The sequence below is a fragment of the Lepisma saccharinum genome, chromosome 4 (assembly GCF_977018435.1).
Source record: "Lepisma saccharinum chromosome 4, izLepSacc3.1, whole genome shotgun sequence".
Lineage (NCBI taxonomy): Eukaryota > Metazoa > Arthropoda > Insecta > Zygentoma > Lepismatidae > Lepisma > Lepisma saccharinum.
In genome coordinates, this window is record NC_139232.1 from 12903383 (window position 1) to 12924548 (window position 21166).

At 38.4% G+C, this 21166-nt stretch overlaps 2 protein-coding genes across 6 annotated transcripts in view; one reads left to right on the forward strand and one right to left on the reverse strand.

Moving 5' to 3' along the window:
• The window catches only part of LOC145986382 (glycoprotein-N-acetylgalactosamine 3-beta-galactosyltransferase 1-like), a 40529-nt gene extending 34413 nt beyond the window's left edge, over positions 1–6116 (reverse strand). For all 4 annotated transcript variants that reach the window (XR_014441588.1, XM_083120324.1, XM_083120322.1 and 1 more), the window contains exons 1-2: positions 6035–6116; positions 290–1110 (exon numbers count right to left, since the gene is read on the reverse strand). Coding sequence is in view for 3 of the 4 variants with exons in the window: in XM_083120324.1 (XP_082976450.1) it covers positions 290–1037 (748 nt within the window). In the remaining variant the exon portion in view is untranslated. The remainder of the gene's footprint in view (positions 1–289; positions 1111–6034) is intronic.
• A 397-nt stretch (positions 6117–6513) lies between these two features.
• The window catches only part of Hsepi (D-glucuronyl C5-epimerase), a 46665-nt gene continuing 32012 nt past the window's right edge, over positions 6514–21166 (forward strand). The window contains exons 1-3 of one of the 2 annotated variants that reach the window (XM_083120326.1): positions 6514–6807; positions 17765–17929; positions 20091–20264. In XM_083120326.1, coding sequence (XP_082976452.1) covers positions 17780–17929; positions 20091–20264 — 324 coding nt within the window. In that variant the 5' untranslated portion in view covers positions 6514–6807; positions 17765–17779. The remainder of the gene's footprint in view (positions 6808–17764; positions 17930–20090; positions 20265–21166) is intronic. The other variant, XM_083120325.1, reaches the window with a different exon arrangement.

Below are 21166 nucleotides of genomic sequence, written 5' to 3' on the forward strand. Positions count from 1 at the left end.
GTTGCCTTCTGCCAGTTATTAATTTATCTGATTTTCTGTATGGAGTAAAATGATAATACTAAGGATTGAAAAATATCTCAATGGATGAGGCTTTATAATGCAGAAAACCCAGTGTAAATATATCTTACGGTTTTCATGATATAAATTTTTAAAGTTTGGGTTGCACAACTTTTGAAACACACTGTACTTTGGTGTACCATTTCTAACATTTGAAGCTGTGAGTAAAAAGAAAAGTACCATTCTTCAAAAATTAAATAAGGCAAGCTATCAGCTTGACTAATTAACTTACCTAAATAATAATCCTCATTCCTCCAATGTTTTCCACTTTTGGCACAGCTTTCAGTGGTGTTAAACTTCACAAAAAGCTTCTCAATTGTACCTCTGCTCAGTACATAACCTGCTTGTCCAAGATTGTACGACACTCCCCAGAATCTCATGGCATGTCCCATGTAATATGCCAGATTGTGATCGAAAGGAGCAACATAATATCTCAAGTTTTCAGGAAGCGCAAACACATCATCTGGAACAAAAAGTGCCCACTGAACTTTTCTTTTGTGTTTCTTCCACAGGAATCGAATTGAGTCACACAGAAAATGCCATGAAGACACTGACTGCAGCTGTATTAATGGAATTTCATTACTACCGAACAAACCAAAAAACATCAATTCATTACAGTGTTTACCCCAAGTATTGTTAACGGCAACTGCATTCTTCACTCTTCTCACAAATATCACGCACACCACATGAATATTCTGGTACAGATATTCTGACTCAAACTGAAGTGACCTGTTTAATTTTCCATAACTTGCAACATCAGCATCTACATATTTACGCACCAGTCCTTTACTTCTCAGCCATTGTGAATAAGGTGTCTCTGATGGTGAATTTGAGTACAGGTTAATTTCTTCTCCCTCATTGTTGACCATAAGAAGAGCGAACAAGGCTCCTATGAAAAAACCCACTGCTAAAAATAACTTATTGGAATGATATACGTAAGCCACAAATTTCACTAGTAGTACAGTACATTTTCGACTCATGATTTGGCATCTTCATCCACAGAATCTTCTTACATAAATTGGAACTTGATTATGTAAGGCTTCATCCTCAAATCTGAAATAAAACCAATGGTCATTATTAGGAAAATATATACACAGTGAAACATGAAGAACATGATCAGCCTCTTATAAGATGCAAAATAGTAGAGACTTCAACAATTAAGAAGTTTCCTTCTAGCTGTAGAATGGCTTTTAAGTAAGTTTGAAGAAAGGAAAAGGGTCGTTCAATGTTGACGAGACATTTGTGATGAAAAAAGTGGTAAATAGCTGGAGAACAATAAAACTGCCAGAGGATGTACCTTCATCCTTCGTGAGTATTGTGTGTTAGTCCCGATGTAGTTGGCGCATGCACACTAGTGTTAGCAAAAATGGCGGCAGCAACAATTCTCCAAAAGGGTTTTACTCCATGTCCTTCAACTCCGGACTTATCCCTCAATGATTATCATATTTGTTTAAGCTGCTTAACCCTAGCTGCCAACGCGTCATCTGGCAGACTACGCATGTAAGGGCAGTTTTCTTGTTTCAAACCTTCCACTAAAATCTTCCGCTTACCGTCCCATCTACCTTCATTTGGATCGGAGAGACTGACAGGGAAGTATCGGTGCCCTTTTACAAGCGTTCCCTCAGTGTGATTTTAACGGTTTTTAATTTTGCATCGTCTAGCAGATTAAACTTTAAGTGTTTACGTACATTAAAACTTCCATAACAACTTCATAAGATTTTGATATCATCCTGAATGTGGAAATGCAAGAAACTAATGCAGATGCTCAACAACACCAAGATAGGAAAATTTGTGCATTCTGACCCTCAAGCATTAGGATAATGAGCAGATTTTTCTGCTGCCATTGCTCCAAAGCTATGCATGGTGAACACCAGTCAAAGTGTTGTTTTGAGTGCACACAAGACTAATAAAAATGAAATTTTATATTCCTGCCATGCTATTCATGTATTTTGGAAGTAAATACTAACTTTTGTAGTAAATAAAATATTTTTTGCAAAATTTATGCTGTTATAATTCTGAAGAAATCAATAGTCCAGCAGATGAATGGTTAGCTTTCAACATTTGGCACAGGACACGTTAGCTTTCTACGGTTGAAGAGCATATGAGAGAGAAGAAATTGAAGCACTGACAAAAGATGTCCTGCAGCGTCTACAAACCGATAAACTTCCTTCAATGCCAAAGAACTCAGGGAACTGACACAATGATGGCAGCAGTGCCTGGATGCTCTGGAAAATTCCTTTGAAAAACTCACATAGTTTGGTGCTTGTAAGACTTTCCAATTTTCCATGCAGCTTCCATCCAAGTATTATATTTGCAGTTCACGTAAAAAATCCAACTTTTAAAACCCTCACATAGAGTGGTATTTGAAGGAAGAATGATTGAGAATTCCCTCTTCTGTTTTCTGCAGGCCCCTTTTGGTTGCTATTTTTTTTGCTCAGGAGGGAACTAGTATAATATCCTGATACTTTAGGAACTTTTAACTGAAAATTTTTGCTAATGGTTCCGAATGTTTAACAACTTTTTCATAGGAGAAAGACAAAGTATTATAGAATTGTAGAAATAATGTTACAGTAAATTTGAACCTTGGTGCAAGTAATTAGCATGGTTCCTACTTCCGAAAAGTGCAATTTATCGGTGAAAAGAAACTGTAAAAGGTATGTTATGCAAATTTCCTTAGTTCTCATCAACTGCCAACAGAAGGCTTGAAAGGGTTTCGTGCTTGAGACCAGCACAGACATGATGACATGTTGAAAGCATTTAGGGAAATTATTGCAATGCTAAGAACCCTAAACCTGGCCTCCTAACCTCACTATGAAAGCATTTAGAGATGTTATTTGAATACTAAGAGCCCTAAACCAGACTTGCCTAACCTAACTACAAAACCTCCTTCGGACCACACACACACACATGCAATCTAGATGCAAAACAACAGTAAATGAATGGCTGGTTGCAAGAGAGCAATATTGTTTTCATTAAACAGTTGGATTCCCCGGGTCCGGTTCTGAGTCAACCGTAGGAGCATATGGATCTTTTAGTGTGCATACAAACTGTTTTTAGTAATAAAAAACAGCGAAAGTACTCTTGAAGTGGCAGGTTTTTACTTATGTAGGCCATTCTTTGGGATCAAATATCTCAGTCATTCGTATTTTCAACATGCTGAAACCAAATTTGGAAACGGTTCCGATTGATTTATGATATTTTCAAATTCTCCTAGTAGGAAGACTAATTATCATAGAATTTTAGCAATCATTGTCACACGAAATTTAAACTTTCCTTAAAGTAATGAGCACTGTTTGGATTCGAAAAAAGCATTAAATGTTGTCAATCGGCCGAACACCTCTCACTAATTTATTTCTTCACTTTTTACATTCGTACTTACCTATTATGCATTGCAAAAGGTATGACTTGAGATGACCGGACCCCTCTCCGATTTTCTTCATATTTGACATATTTGAGGCCTCCTAATCACGAATCTGAAGTTAAAATTTGTCGGTCACGTCTAGAAATTGCGAACCATTGACGCTAGCCCCACGAACCATTGGTGTGTGGTTAGGTTAGTTCGGTTAGGTTAGTTTGGTTAGGTTAGGCAAACATAGTTAAAATTTGGTGTTGTGGTAGTATCAGGAATACATATATTTGGTTGTGAAACAAAAAATTTCGCGAAAATTGACAGTTTCCATTCCGAAAACTAACACCTTATTTTCGCTTATTTTGCAATTTCTAGACATTTCCGACAAATTTTAACTTCAGATTCGTGAAAAGGAGGCCTCAATTAGTGAGTATGCCAAATATGAAGAAAATCGGAGAGGGGTCAGGTCATCTCAAGTCGTTCCTTGCAAAACATTCTTTAAGGTGAAATACTGCTTTTCTGACGTTTTGTGACGAAAATAATGTCAATAATAGCCCCACGAACCATACACAGATAGCCGCAAAAACCATTTATAAATAGCCCCATGAACCATTCATACATAGCCCCACAAACCATTCACAGCAAAGTTAGGTTCGGTTAGGTTAGGCAAACATAGTGGTCGTAGTAAATCGTGAAAAGCAGATGATTTAATGCTCCAGCAGATTCTACAATGACGGAAAATATCTCCACGAAGTATCTAAATGCTAGAAAAACTCATTCAGTAAGTACTTTCTTGTGTAAAAATGAAGAAATCCATTCGGCCGATAGGCAACTTTTACCAAAAAAGCTATTTATGTTGAAAAAATAAACTTAAAAATTACTTATGCAAGCATGCATGATTCCCATGGACAAGCTATTCTCCCTTGACAAGTGACAGTAAGTATCATAGACTAGTGGGAATGAATGTATAAGTAAATTGGAACCTTAGTAGAATGCATATAAAGATTTTATTTTAATGCTACGAGAACCAAACTTGGCTCGGGTACCCTTTTCTACACCCTCGAATTTTCGCCCATTTCAAATATTCTCGTTACGAAAATTAGTTCTTCATAAGAAACGATGTTTCTAAATAGCGCGGAAAGTAATTTTTTTAGATCTACGTGCTAGGAAACTTATGTTTTTCAATATTTAGATTCCTTATGTAACGTCGAAACAGTTTTGCAGGGATTTGATCATGGCACATCTTGGATTCATGTCACAGGCGCACGTCTGAACATTTTCTTTTTCTTCTTATCTTTGACTTGTGCAATGGGATAATTTGCAATTTTTTCTTGTTATGAATGACTTGTGCAATGGGATAATTTGTGATTTCAATATATTATTTAACTAATTTATTGGCGGATTGGATATTTGAGACATTGCAATTATTTTGTGCGACTTTAGACATTGGAATTTATTTGTGTGACATTGAATTAAGACAAAAGGACTAAATATGAGATTGACACACGTTCAACGGATGAAGGACAGAGGACTTTGTTCGACGAGACATACGGGACATTGTACTTGACTTACAGGGAGATGGTCTGCTGCCCAACGAACCATTGGCGCTAGCCCCACGAACCATTGGCACTAGGCCCACGAACCATTGGCGCTAGCCTCACGAACCATTGGTGCTAGCCCCACGAACCATTGGCGCTAGCCCCACGAACCATTGGCACTAGCCCCACGAACCATTCACGCTAGCCCCACGAACCACTTTTGTGTGGATAGGTTAGTTCAGTTAGGTTGAGATCGATAGTTAAAATTTGGTGTCGTGTTAGTATCACGATCTAGAAATTGGAAATAATTGCGAACCATTTCAAACGACAAAATTTCAACTTTAAACGGCTGTACAGTCGTAAATACTTCTTTACGCGCTCCAATTTTTTTTTATTCACAAATAGGATCAAATAATGTTCATAATGAAAAAAAAAATTCAAGATTCGAAGGTGTAGAATAGGGTACCCGACCCCCAAACTTAACCTGCGTAACCTAACTGCAAAAGCAAATGTTGAAAAAATCTTAAGTAATCGCTAAAACTCTGCAGTATGTGTTATCAGACGTAAATCGAAATCGAACCATGTAAATATTGCATTCGTAGCATGATGAAATCGCAATAAAATGTGTTAACAGACAATAGAAATCTAACCATGAAAAGAAATGCCCATGCACCATGATTAAATTGGAATTAAACAATCGGAACTTGGATTACATTTTTCGAATACCGCACTGGCATTACCTCTCTCCTCAGATTATCAAAATGTATATCTACCATGAATAAATCGGAATTAAACAATAAGAACTTGGACCACATATATATATTATGTAATGTGTAGAATTTGTACCTCTACTGTGTATAAAAAAACAATTCTTCAATGACTAAATCCATACAGGGTATTCCTACTACCTTGAAATTAGAATTTGGAATTGTTATGATTAGATATTTGAAGAGCAAAGATCGTATGGGACTTTTGACATCTTAAAATTCGGTAAAATTCATATAATATAACGCATCATTTATTTATCAGCGATTCCTTCCACGTTCTGCAATTTTATACAATATTAAATATTGTGATAATTATTACTTACATTTTTCTGCACTTTGCAGCCTGTTAAAGTTTTATTTTACAATCTTCATAAGATCCATTGTGCATTCACGATGTGAAAACGACATGCGTCGAATACGTCGTTGACAAACGCCATGTAGAGTGGGGCCAGTGGGGCATAAGCACAAAGTAGCATAAGTATTAAACCTGCTCTGATCATTTTTTAAAATTTTTTAGACGTATTGTCAGTCGTGATTTACTGTTGCATAAATTTATATTATACCATAGTAAGCAAGTAGTTTGCTTATTTAATTATGGTCATGTCTTTCGGGGAGTACGGTTCAACCTTCTAAATACGTCCTTGTGTGTTGGGTTGGGGTTTGGAGACGGTGTAAACCTGCTGAGATGATAATTGATTCTTCTCAACATCTATATTGGAAGTTCTCAACCTGCTTCGGCGTTGAGTGGGTCTGGAGACTCCCAATCTCATATGTGTTAGTTTAATTCCAAGAACGTCCGCCAGAGGCGCTAATAAAGTTGTTATTATCTGTCATATTTGTGGAATTGTGAATTGACGTGTAATGTCATTTGTGAATATGTAACTATTTTACGTTGAGTAATGACTGTAAGACTGCAGGGATGAAAATATTTAGAGGAAATGTATCTTTATCTGCGCATGTAATTCAAGGGAGAGTGTGAAGAAGGTGTCATTACACAACGCTCGGTTAAAACCGCTGAGTGTGGTAGAACTTGACGTCTAGGGTAAACATTATTTATATTTTTTGTTGAACTTTATTTACAAACTTTACATATTAGGTATGTGTATATTCGCATGTGGGTCTGTGCATGTTTTCAGTTCTCGTATTTAGATATTCGTTGTTTTCACCTCTAAAGAAAAGTTTGTATCCGGTATTGTCAATGGTATGGTATAATTCAATGGGTTTGATGGACAGCACAATTTGTACAATTCTAATGTATACAGCATGTGGTTCACAAAATAACATGAATGACATTTACATTCTTTGGATCAGCCGAGCAGAAAGAGTATGTGTTTTATTAAACATAATGTTTTTTGTCACGTGAAATTTGGGTAAATATGCGATATCGCCCGCACTGATTTCTTCAAATTTACAGGAGAAACTACTTACTGAAATCATTTTCTGTAGCATTGACGAAGTTCTCCGAGGTATATTCTTTCGCGGAAACTGAAAACTTGGTACTACTTTCCTATACCGGAGACACCTATCAATGATTTATTTTGCAACTTTTTACATTGCTAACGTACTATTCTGCATTGCGGAACATTTCTTTAGGTGAAATAATGAATTTCTAACGAAAATAATGTCTATTTCATACATTAACGTGTACTTACTGTTGTTCCTTATTCCCCACAAACCATCCACAGGTAGCCCCAAAAACCATTGCCGGTAGCCCAAAAATTCATGATAGCCCCACGAACCATCACGGGGACGAGGTATGCCTTCTAGGTTAGGTTTAGGCCTGTTAGGTTAGGATCCATTAGCACTCCTTTCAGTCGATTTAGCATATACGGACAATACAAGAGCGTATTGTACTCTCGTGCAGAAAGCAAATGGCGGCAGCAGCAATAGCATGTCGGAAATAGATTTTCGTAGAAATCCACATGCATTCGCATTAAAATGGATCAAAACTACATTCCCGAACATCAACAATGCTACAGAAAATGATTTGCGTAAGTACTTTCTCCTGTAAATTTGAAGAAATCCGTCTCCGGTATAGTAAAGTGTTACCGAAAACTTCACCATAGAATGCTGCAGAACAAGAAATAATAACTTTTTATGTAAGGAACTTGCATTTTCTGTAAAGCAACATTATTCCGTTGTTTCCATTATGTACCTGCAGATGGCGCGATCGTCGAAAGTCACGCAGTTTCGCAAGTGTTTCCAAACGCCTTTTTTTTACGAGAATTTTTTTAACTATGCTTACCTAACCTAACCTAACCGGAAATGGTCCATGGGGCTATCGTGAATGGATTTGGGGGCTATCGTAAATGGTTTTTGGGGCTATCCATCAATGGTTTGTGGGGCTATCATGAATGGTTTTTTGGGGCTATACATCAATGGTTTGTGGTGACATAATGAACACAAAAGTAGGTATTTTTCGGTGAAGAAGGTTAAAACACTGCATACCCACTCCAAATCGACAAAACACAAGCACGACGCTCGATGATCCATGACGAGTGCACGCCATGTTGTCTGTTACCCAAGCGGTACAAGGAAGACAAATAATGACTCGTAATATGAAAAGTAGACACTATTTTATGGAAGAAGGCATAACTGCACCTTAAAGAATCTTCCGCAATGAAGAATAGGTAAGTATCAATGCTAAAATTAACGAAATAAACGAGTGAGAGGTGTTCGGGCGATATCGCATAATTACTGAAATTTGCACAAAGGCAATTTCGACTAAACTTATTGCCAGCAAATAAATTATTATTTAATTAATAATGTTCGCAACACAAGAGCGAACGAGTGAGAGAGAGTGTGTGTGTGTGCTTGCACAAGGTAAATAGCTGCGCATGTAATTCCCCTTATTTAATAAATCCAAATTAAAAGTTTAGTATCCCCGAAACGTCTGAAATTCCTTTATTTTCTTCTTTTTCACATTGGTAGTTACGTATTCTGCATTCCTAAGGATTCTTGAAGGTGCAATTTCATTTTTTTCACGCAAATATCTCAATTTTCGACGTATCGAGTAATTCTTGTTTGTTCATTTTCGCTTGCATTACACGCAATATGGCAAAGAAATCTTGACTAGCATTGTCCATGATCAGTAGTTATGCAGTGTTGCAACCTTCTTCATCAAAAAATACCTACTTTCGTGTTAGATTTTGTATTTTTCATTTTTCCCAGGTTCGAAAACCCCACGAACCATGCACGAATAGCCCCACAAACCATGCCTGTAGCCCCACAAACCATTCATAAATAGCCCAACGAACAATTTATAAATTGCCCCACGAACCATGCAGGACAAGGTTCGGTTAGGTTAAACAAACATAGTAAGCTTTCCGTATATGGAAAACGGATTTCTTAAAATTTACAGGAGAAATTTCTTTAGACTTGTGGAAGTTCGGGGAAATGTTTTCTCACATCGTTCATTGAATTTTGCCATTTAATCATGTATTTTTCGATATAAATGTGTGACCTATGCATGAAAGCTGTTGCATCCATTTTCTTCCAGCTGGATGTTGCCTGTGTCTGATGACGAAATCCCGGTCAGTGTTTCCAAAAACGTGTTTTTGTAACTGAAGAAGGTACGTTTCCGCAAATGGTTCGTGGGGCTATGTGTCAATGGTTTGTGGGGCTATGCGAGAATGGTGTGTGTGTGGCCATTTTTAACTATTCTTACCTGAATGTGACCCAACCTAACCTAACCTAGAGGAAATGGTTCGTGGGGCTATGTATGAATGGTTCGTGGAGCTACGTAGGTATTTTTGGGTGCAGTGGGGTGCAAACACTGCATGCCAACTACGGTAATGAAACTGTGACTGCCATTTAGCATGTTACCGAAGGGAAAAAAGAAACGAACAAAACTTACTTCATACGTCGAAAATATAGATTATTTCCGTGAAAAAAGTGAAATGCCACCTTCAGAATTGTTTCTCAATCAGAATACGTAAGTAGGAATGTGGTAAGTAACATAAATAGCGAGTTCCAGGCACTTTCCGGATACGGAAAGTTTACTGCAAAGATAGTTAAAATTGTCATCTTCAAAATTGTCGTGTTCTTGAAAAACAACGATGTTGTTGGAAACACTGGCAGGGGGTTACATCATCGAACGCACGCAACATTTGATTCACGTAGTGGATGGACATAGAGGCAACAGCTTTCGTGCATTGGAGAAACATTAATCTTTAAAAATTCATGATTTACCGGCGAAATAAATTGAGTTATGGGAAAAGTGATCCACGACCTTTCAAAAGTGTACGGAATGTCAGTTCGGTAAGTATTTTGTCCTGTAAAATTGAAGAAATGCATTTCGGGCATACTAAAATGTTACCAAATCCAATGCTATTTGTTTTATGAATAGAGAAAGGGGAGATTCTTTTTGCATGTGTAATTCCATATTTTTGCACAATATCCTTTGTGACAAAGATTTTTGTCAATGAGGAGCAGGAACGTCGGAACTGGGGGGCAGGGGGTGACTTGCCCCCTCACTTATGAATGGGGGAAGATGGTCTTCTTCCCCCCAGTCGCGTGCCAAAAATGAGACACAATTTTTTCCAACTTTCGTTTTGAAAAATGGACAACTACATGGATTCAAGGTCTCCGAACAGGGGGCCTGATAAAGCTTAAAAGTTCAAGGTGGAAAACAATTTGAGACAAATCCGAGAGGATGCAGAGGTCTAGTCAGTAGAGTGTCTGACTGACACGCGGAGAGCCAGGTTCAATTTCTGGGGTGGGCGATCTAAGGTCGGAATTTTTCCGGCCTTTTCCCAGCATAAAATAGCTCCGCGGCCCACCCAGCCTCAAATGAATGGGTACCTGGGAGCAACCTTGGGAGCTGGAGCATGGTGGCCATCAAATCACCTCCAAAATGTCCGAGATCGAGAACGTGTGGGCCATACCCCCACATTTCGTAAATGTGTCTTCATGGCACGGTGCTATATGTATGGGTAAAAAACTCACACGTGAACATAACAATAAATGGTGTTACTTCTCTCTGAGGTCTAAAACTAAGCCATCAGCCCTGAACATGACGTTTAAAACAAACGGTAAACTTTTGTTAAATCTAAATGGCCGCGGTGGCTCTTATCAGTAACACGTCTGACTACCATGCTAAAGGTCCCGGATTCGATCCTCGGCCGGTTCAAATGCAGGAACCTTTCCAACATTCGAAGCGGCCCCAGCGCCCACCCAGCGTCGAATGACAAGGGTACCTGGGGGAAACCTTGGGGGTCAGGGGCATGATGCTGATCACATCACCCCTACTCACGACCAAATCAAAAAAGTGTGGGGCGTTACCCCCACACCCCCTATACACTTTCATGGCGTGCTCCTAAGCACAGGGGAGCACTTTACTTTTTTTTCTATTTTTATACCTAAATGGCCAAAAAACAAACGTTCCTTCTTTGGTTGTTCCCCCCTCTACCTGCAAATGCTTTCGTTATTGCCTGATGTGAAGAAACCACAGGGGAGGGGCAAGATTGTATTTTTGCTCCCCTTCCCATCATACCCCCCCAGTCACTCCTTAAAAATGAGACTACATCTATTTCAACTTATCTTGATTTTGAAGAATATTTGGAAAAATATTTTTGCACTAGATTTGTGAACGTGCACTCAAGTTTCTGTTAACAGCAAGAAGCATGTGACATCGCAGTCAGGTCTCTGCAAATCAAGTATCCCCGTAGAAATTCCCTGCTTTTGTTTCCAGTTTTGCTTTGAAGCTCGCATATAACAATGCATCGGTGTAGATGGACAGAGGACAGCTTAACTTTAAATCTTCCGGTGCACTTTCCGAACTCGAACATTCATTAAGGACCCATTGCTGTCAAAAAGTTTATTGACCATAGAAGCACCTTGCAAGTTTTTAAAAATTCAAGTCTACGCTGATCTCCCCTTCCCTTTCCAAATTTAGACTAGGCCAGACGACACACTTATTGTTCAGAGTAGAACAACTGCAGAAGGCATGTTTTGGCATTTACTCTGCAAATTGCAGTGATGAGTTTGGATTTCTTTCCACACGAAGCGATACAATTGTGCACGTATACGTGTAAGTCATTTGCAGATAGTATACCAACTGCTAGGTCGCGCCGGAAGATGACAGCACTGCACTTAGTCGCCTGATACAGAATCAAATGTCTGGTAAGTTTTACTTCTCTCCTTACGTTTTTTTAGTAATTTATATTTTCTGTGTGAAAAGGCAGAAAAAGACGAGACTAGAGACAGACAAGTATTGTCTCGATATACCATCTGCTCTTTCGGGTTTTAAAGCTGCAAACTTTGGAGTGTATGAACCACCTCCTCTCACATGAAGGGAGGATCTTTTATTCCTTGGACATTTTTATTAAAAGTTTACTGTTTGTTTCAAACATTATACTCGGGACTGGTGACTTAGTTTTATACCTCAGAGAGAGGTAACACCATTTATTGTTATGTAAGCAGGTGATTTATTTCTACGTTGGGAGTAGTAATTGTTTAGTTTTAGGTGGCAAGGTCGACGCATGATCGATATTTTACACCTCTCAGGGGTGAGAGGGGTAAGATCTCCCCTGGTGCCTTCGGTCTTGTAGAGTTCAGACTTATTTCATTCAAATGCTATACCAGGTACCTAGCTGCTATGATAATTACAGATCAAAATATCTAATTTTAAAGCTGTTGGTGTGGCATGGCAACTTGACCCATATTTGATACCTCAGACCCCTGACCATGCACTACATTTGAAAGTGTTCGTTCACTTTAGCCTAGCAAATGCTCTAAAATTACTGAGAGTTTCATTTTTTAATATCAATCTCTGAATAGCAGTTTGGAATTTCAAAATATCAGTAAAATGTGAAAGAATAGTTTTGTTACGCCATTTTAGAATCAGAAATGTTTTATATGTTGAAATATGAAAAATATAGCACTTACCAAATAGATACCATATTGTCCCAATCTCATCGACTGCCTTTGCGATTACCTAAAAATGGCAGAAAAGTGAAGTAAAATAAACTAAATCTATTATTTCTTTCTCTTTCATTCATGTAATTCTTCTTTAGTATGCGATGTTTTTGTTAAAATTATTCTACGATTTATAAAATGATGAAATGGTAAATGAGAACACGAGCAACTTTCTTCGCAACACATCGATCAGAAAGTTTCAGAAACATGGATTTTCTCAATACGTTTGCACGTGAACTCTTCCTCTTTTAAAAGTAGCGCATTTTCAGTTATGTTAGTAATAATTAAAGAAATGTCTCAATACCATCATGCCTAACTGCATGCGAAGATGGAGTACCAGGTAGGGATGGAAATTTGCGGTAATCATCGTATCGTAAGACATAGTATTTCAGTTTTCTTGTATTGAGCACCGTTTAATGGAATTATAAGTAATAAAATAATCCGTAATAGAGGCCTCTCGGCATCCTCTTACCTCTTATGAACCACTGGGGATATTCATATATTAACTCTTTCACTGCGGAATTCTCTGGCACACAATATCCCTTGGCTGCGTAGATAAATTTGAAAATATATTTTTTTTATAAACAAATAGTTTTCACAATTACATTGCGTTATATATGAGAGAGAACTTACAAAAGTCATTCCTTGCACTGGAAAACCATTCTGTAGTCCCTGGTGGTGTGATATTTTGAAAAATTTTGAAATTTTGAAAAAAAAAAACAATTTTTTTAGAAACAATAATTTTACACAATTACATTGCAAAATATGTTATAGAGAACTATAGGCCCTGATGCAGGGCCGTAGCCAGGCAGAGGGCTGAGCTCCCCCTGGAACTACCTTCAGCCCCCCCTGGCACTGCCATCAGCTCCCCTTTACATTAGGTAAACTATTTTGCATAATTTGTTTGCAGTGAAGAGTGAAAATGTAGACAACTCACAACTTTAAGGATAAATCCACAGAATATGAACAGTATCTATTACATTCGCTCATTTTGTTTATGAGCAGAAGTAGCTGCAAGTATTTAGAATATTGTCTAGACTTCAGAAAGTTCTTTCATAGGGGAGCTTCTTTATCTGTACTTTCAGTGTCCCTGTTGCAACCTCCCGTTTAGACAGAAATCTGTGACTTTGATGTCATCAAGTTCCCTCTGCATCTGCGTCAAAGGTCAACAACAACTCCCACATTTTGGGAAGGAAGGGGAGTTTAATTGCTTTGGCCGGGGGTGGAATATACTGTAGGCAATGTGATTAAATATTGTGCGTTTTTTGTGTTTGATATACATATCTGTATCATCTAAAATAGTATGGGGTGTGTAAGGGATAATTTCAGTATCAGTCAATTAACACTTCAAGAGATGTTTTAAAAGGTGTAGAAAATGTAGTATTTATGTAGTATATGATATTTATAAATGAATGAGCACCCCCCTCCCACACACACATAATTTACCTTCATTTAATATTTTTTTTAAAAATGGACTTGGTTTACAATGCCCCCCTGATAACCCATGACCCCCCCCCCCCCTGGAGATCAATTCTAGCTACGGGCCTGCCCTGAGGAGGAAGGTCTGAAGATCAAAAGGGAGAGGACATGTAGCATCTGAGTCCTATTCCTGCATTTTTCCTGCAAAGAAAAATTACTTTTTGGGTACTGATATCAAAGATGAGATAAAAAGTACTTTGAACCATACCATTGTTCTCGAATATATATTTTTTTTCTGTATTTTCTTCAGTGAGGTGTTAAAAGCTAACATCAAATTCTAACATCTATGGGGCTTCCCCGATGGCGCACTGGTCGCGTCGTTGCCTTGTAATCATGATTGATTGATTGATTTAGTTTATTTTACTTCGCGTTTTGTGCCTCTTGGCTAATTTGTGAAGATGGGGATGAGTGATGAAATGATGAAATTGATGAATGGACATTCACAAACAACCAAGCCCGACCGGGATTCAAACCCGGGACCCTTGGCGTCGCAGCGCGATGTGCTAACCACTCGGGCACAGGGTCGGGCACCTTGTAATCAATGAGTCCTGTGTTCGATACCCGGTGGAGGCACACGGTGGTTCGGATCCCACTTTAAACTGTAGGCCCAGTCCCGATTAACCTTGCTGTGCATAAAGTGGACTTAAAACACAAAATCAATCAATCATTTTGTGGCAATTCTTTTTATAATTAGTTTTTGCATTATTTACGATGAAGCAAATTTGAGGTTGCATCTATATATAGATGATTTCTTTTTGGTTGCACTTCCATTCAACATCCCCACAGGGAAGGGGTTAATAGAACTGCACTCTTGAACTTCAAGGGGTGTCACCTACTGGCAATTGTGCATAATATAAGAACCTGAGCATCACCATATTCAAAACTTTGTTGATTAGAAAATAATTTGCTAACTTACACTGTACTGAAATTTGAAAGAATCTACAAAATTTCGTACATGCAAATTAAAGAACGACAATATTACAGCAAAACATCTGTCATCATAGCGACCAGGATTTTTCGAGCCGTGGTGATAGATCTCATAATTCTGAAGATTTTCCATCGCATTGATGTTACCTTGTAGAAATGTTTATCTTTGGTGCACTGGATGTTAGGTTCCGTGAATTAAAAAGATAAATAAACAAGAAATTTATATAGTGAGGAGGTTAGGCGGTTGGGTTTAGTGGCTCTAAATAGATCTTTATTTGTCTGTCAGACCCATGGTCTGACTGAATTAACTTATGAATCAGTGATAGTAATTGAAATGATGTGAATGAAAATTATATTAGAAATTACTGAAATTTAATGTAAACCTGTGAAATAAATAGAGAACACTTGTTTTCTGCACTAAATTTTGCTGTCATCTCAACACATTACATGTAAACAGAAGTGTACATACTTATAATACTGTAAAAGGACATTTTCATTTTTTTAACTTCCTTACCAAATCTGTTTTACATCATGTTTCCTTTCATTCCAACTTTGGGAAAAGAAGGATCTCTATGATCTGTACATCTCTATATTTCACGAAATTTGTGTTGTTACTCTACATTGTATGTTGTTTTTTATACTTTTAAAACTTTTGTGCAGCTTTATTTGCTATGGAATGGACCAAAGCTGTAACAATGGCCCATGATCGAGAATCAGTGGAGGCAGGAGTAAGAGTAGAGTGGGAATCTTGCAATTCAACTATTACAGTGTTAAGTTACCATACTAAATAATTTCAATTCATGTAGTAAAAATAAGGTTACATAAAAGTAAAAAGTACAACTGCAAGTAGTACTTGCCTGATTTGTTGTTTGTATTTACACATAATCCCCCTTACACATTCAGATGTTCATCCCTTTATTTGAACAGTCTTTGAAAGCTGGCAGAGAAGATTTGAGGCTGTTTGCGCAGCCAATATACAAGGGTTGATCAAATGAAAAGGTACAAAACGACACTGTCGGTGTAAATGAATACTTTATTCAAAGTATCCTCCATAGGCCTGAGCACATTGATCCCATTGATGAACGAGATGAATGATTCCTTTTTCCCAGAATTCCTTTGGCCGTGACGCGACCCAGTCCTTCACAGCGTCCTTGAGTTCATCGTTCGAGGCGAAGCGCTTTCCTTTGAGATGCTTTTTCAGGGGACCAAACACATGGAAGTCACAGGGGGATAAGTCCAGACTGTAGGGTGGATGGTCTAGCTGCTCCCACTTGAACCTGGCCAGTTCCGTTTGTGTGACCCTGGAGACGTGTGTACGTGCGTTATCATGGAGCAGAACCACACCCTTCGTGAGCAGCCCCGGTCGTTCGTCTTCCCGTAAATGTTCACCATCCCGCGATGAATATCGGCCGGTTTAACACCTTCCGCTGTCAGAAAACGGATAACGCCTCAACAGTCGAATTTGCCAATGTTAACGCCATCCTGTCCGAACACTCACTGCCGTGCACTTGGACGGCGCCCTGTATCGGAGCCTCTGCTCTCTCCTGCGCATGCACGTTCCCCTCCATGCTCCGATGCCGCGTGGCGACTCCAATTGCACCCCTACATATCACGCTACGTTCTCCCATCGCGGCATCGGTATTATATAAACGATTCCGTTGATACGATGTTTCGTACCTTTTCATTTGATCAACCCTTGTATAACCCCATTGCCAACAGCAAAAAAATAACCAGCCAGGAAATTTTTGAGGGGCTAAAAATAAATGGAAATCACTGAGTGCTAAGTTTGGACTAAGGTGGATGTTCCAAACATTCCCAACCAGAAGTGTTCATCAGTTCCTGTGGTTGTCTTTCTGTGTGTAGGTGGGCAGTGCCCTCAAACAGTATGACATCTTTACGTGGAAGACTGGGATGTTTGCAGCGAATGTACTCTTCCAGTTCATGCTAGGTAACACATTAAAAGGCGGTGTTGACATTGTTACCATGAGGCATAAAGTCTCCCGGTATAATGCCCTATGAGTCCCAACTTTGCATCTTTTTGCTTACTCTCATGTAACATAACTATGTTCAACTGAATTCACTTGATTAACTCATGCTGCAATCTCATATTTGTGCTTCTTTAGTTCCCACTGCTGCTGCCATCTGTTATCAGGGCATGCACTTATACAAGCATCTGGCGTATGTATTAACTTTCCCTCATATATAACCTAATTTTAAAAACTTCTTTGTGAAAAAAAGTTGAAAGCGTTATACTTTTCTTTTTTCAAGTATTCAAATTGTCCGGATATTCGAATGTGTGTATTGTCTGGACAGTTTTGTTGTTTAACTATTTTACTGGCTATCCACATGTTCTTTCATTTGTCATTTTGTATTTCAGTGTGCAGATTATTTACAAATTCTTCGTCAAATCTGTTCTCACTGGTAACTAAAAGTTTATGTTTTAAAATAAAGTAAATTTCTGCCTTGGTCAGCATATTGAGTTTTTCTGACACAGATATAAGATAATTTGAATCTGGATTTTGTGATATTCCCTAATACATTTACGGCTCTATGTAACTTAGAATGATATATGTGTGAGCATAACTTCTGATGGTGCAAAGATACTAGCATTAAATATTGTAATTACAACTTGTTCATTAAGAACCTATGTATCTATGCATCGTCATCATATTTCTATGGTTGGAAAAGAAATTACATAATACAATTATTATTTCTTTTTTTCATTTCAGTTTTTTTGAAGCACCATGGCTCGATTAAATCTAAAGGTATTGCTTTTACTGGTTTGCATAGGTGTGTTTTTTGCCACATTTTCGCTCTGGGCAAGATGTGGAGACCCACTTGGAACCAAACATTATATGCAAGAATGGGATAATAAGAAAATGCAGAATATGCAGGTTAGTGATGTGCTTTTATTATTCAGGGTGTCTTACCAGTCAAGAATGTCAAGAAATGAACATGTAGGTCCAGAAAGTAAAAAAAAGAAGGTCAAGAAATGTTGTTATTTTATACAGTGTAGTGAATTTACATTGTTATATACCTGTACTGGGATTTGATAAAATTGAATATTTGGAAATGTAAAATTATATGAGTTGTGGTTAATATTCGTTCACTTCTTTCTTAAGAATTACATTCTTGCATGTGTGAAGTTGTGTAAAATATTAAAGAAAGTAATGTGGCAATTCCCCATCCAGTCTGAAGCATTAATTTTTACATGCATTAATAATTAAAGAAAGTTTAAATCTCTTGATAAAGTGCAGCTTCAGCTTTCATCTTAACCAGCCTTGTGGTAGGGTTTTTTCATTGAATAAAAATATGTATTTTCTTAATTTCCAACTGTACCTAAGCCCCGCGACAGGTTAAGTTTGCAGCAGTTTTTATGTATTAATCCAAGCGAGAACGGCGTTCAGAATGTTCTGTGCCAGTCTTACCTCAACCGCCGAACTGTTCATATCACAGACAGTGAGAAAATCGGCAGTATTGTAGCAGAACTACATTCTGCATGCACGCTTGAGTCTATATACAGGGTCTGTATTTTAAGTAATGAGAATAAATCCAGAAAACAAAATTTATTACAGATATCGCTACAAACCTTTAGTAGTCTTCAAAGTATGCCCCTTGAGGGTCAACACACTTCTGCAGGCGAGTTTTCCACGTGTCGTACACTCGCTGAAAGTCAGCAACTGGAACAGCCTTCAGAGCACGCGTGTAAGCCGCTTTGACCGCATCCAGGGTTCCGTGGTGGTGTCCTTTGAGGGCTGTTTTCACTCTGGGAAAGAGGAAAAAATCTGCATGGGCAAGGTCGGGGCTGTAGGGAGGCTGAGGAATCATTGTGATTCCAGATTTCGTCAGGAACTCTCTAACCATGAAGCACGTGTGACATGGCGCATTGTCATGATCGGGCTTCCAATCGGCGGCAATTTCTGATCGCACTCGGTTGACCCATCTCTTCAACCTTTTTAACACCCCCACGTAGAAGGAGCCATTGACTGTCTGTCCTGCAGTCACAAATTCCGCGTGGACCACACCTTTCTTGTCGAAAAACACAATCAGCAATGCTTTGATTCTGGACTTGGACATGCACGCCTTTTTTGGTCGAGGCAACTGCGGATTGTGCCATGCGGTGCTCTGCCATTTTGTTTTGGGATCGTACTCGAAGATCCAACTTTCATCTCCGGTAATGACATTGTCAAAAAACCGTGGGTTGTCTTCAATGTGTTCCAAAAGATCTTGCAACACTATTGCGCTGTTGCGCAATTGCTCGTTCATCAAAACTTTCGGGATGAGCTTGGCGCAAATTTTTCTCATCCCAAGATCCTCGGTGATGACTTTGTGAACAACCATTTTATCGAGTCCTAGCGTATCCACGATAAACCACACACTGACACACCTGTCCGCGTTCAGAAAATCTCGCACACGTTGTTCGTTGTCTCTGGTTCTTGAGGTTGACGGGCACCCTGCATGGGGTTCGTCCTCCACGTTCTCCCGGCCTTCTTTGAACATTTTGAGCCACCGAAACACTTGCGCTTGTAATAAACTGTCACTGCCGTACACTTGCCGAATCATTTCCAGCATTCCTGCACCAGATTTTCCAAGGCGCACACAAAATTTGATCGCGTACCGCTGTTCCATGCTTTGCTGCATTTTGCTCTTGCACACACTACTTTGCAGACGTCCACGCCAGGCGTGATCATGCCTCAACGGATGCCAGCAGGCAATTGCCGCTTGGAGCACTTTCAAGGTCACACACCCTACTATCGACTGGTCCCAGCACGCTCTGACGTCTAGTTGCGGCAGAAAAAAATATTCTCATTACTTAAAATACAGACCCTGTATGTGAAAAGTTGCTGCAAACTTAACCTGTCGCAAAGCTTAAGTGAAGGTGATTAAATATGTGTTAAGAAAAAACACTATGCACACAATGCACTACTTGCAGCTGCTGCGGAAGTGCAAATGAACCACTGTTGCCAGTCACATTTTATAACCAATCGACCTGTACTTTTGAAATGCAGGTCATATTAATTTGAATTTAATTTTGTGCTTTTTTTTTTATTACAGCGTCTTCGAGAACAAGATGATTCTTATCTTGGAGAGGCTGCTGAGCATGGAAACAATGACATACAGGGCTATGAAGAAATAGATTGCAACATCAATGGAGAATTCAGCATTAGCTGCCGTAAAGAGGGTGGTGAAATATATGTTCCTTTTTCATTTCTTCATAAATATTTTGAGGTAATACATCTTGCATCAGTTTTTTTTAAAGTAGATATAGCAATAGACAAAATTATTACAAAATAATGAAATAGTGCATAGTTACTTTTCATGAAGGTGACTTTTTATTAATGGTGGGGTAGATCAATGAATACTCTAATTGCTATGAGCCATATATATAAGAACATTCATGTGTTGCTAAATTTACCAATAGTTTAGTTTTACCTATCTGATGTTTCTATAAATGGCTTGTTTTAATTTGTTTTTAAGTCCACTTTATGCACAGAAAGGCTAATCGGGACTGGAAATTTGAAGTGAGATCCGAATCAATGTGCTGCTACCAGGCATTGAACCCGGGACCTCTTGAATACAAGGAGGCAACATTATCACTATGTCATTGGGGAGGCATATGTAAATAGCCTATAATTTAGTGTAAAATTGTGTTAGTTTGTTGTTATTCATATGCTAAAAAAGTTTCATTTCAAGCTGTATGTTATGATCATATTAAAAACTGAAACAAACTCTCAACACTTCCCTTGTTTTGTCCTCCAGATATTTTTAATTCACCTTGATACTTCATCAGTTGTAGAAGAGAAGGTTGAAACATGGTTAAAATACTTTAAAATGAGTTAAAAGGAACAAATACTTGATGTGTCGATAAGGTCACTGGATCAACCATTTCTTGCAACTACCTTGAAATGACGACAGCTTCAACCATTATGTGACATCTTGTTTATCAGAATCGTCTGCATCTCGTGTCACATTGATGATGTGTAATTTAATGTTTAAGATTTATTTGTGTAATCTTGCCAACATTTTTGTATGGCACCACCTTTGTTGCTTCTAGGATGAAACATATTGCCTTTTAGAAATAGAAAGCACTGAATGTGAACTTGATATTTTTTTTCAGTTATTTTGAAGTC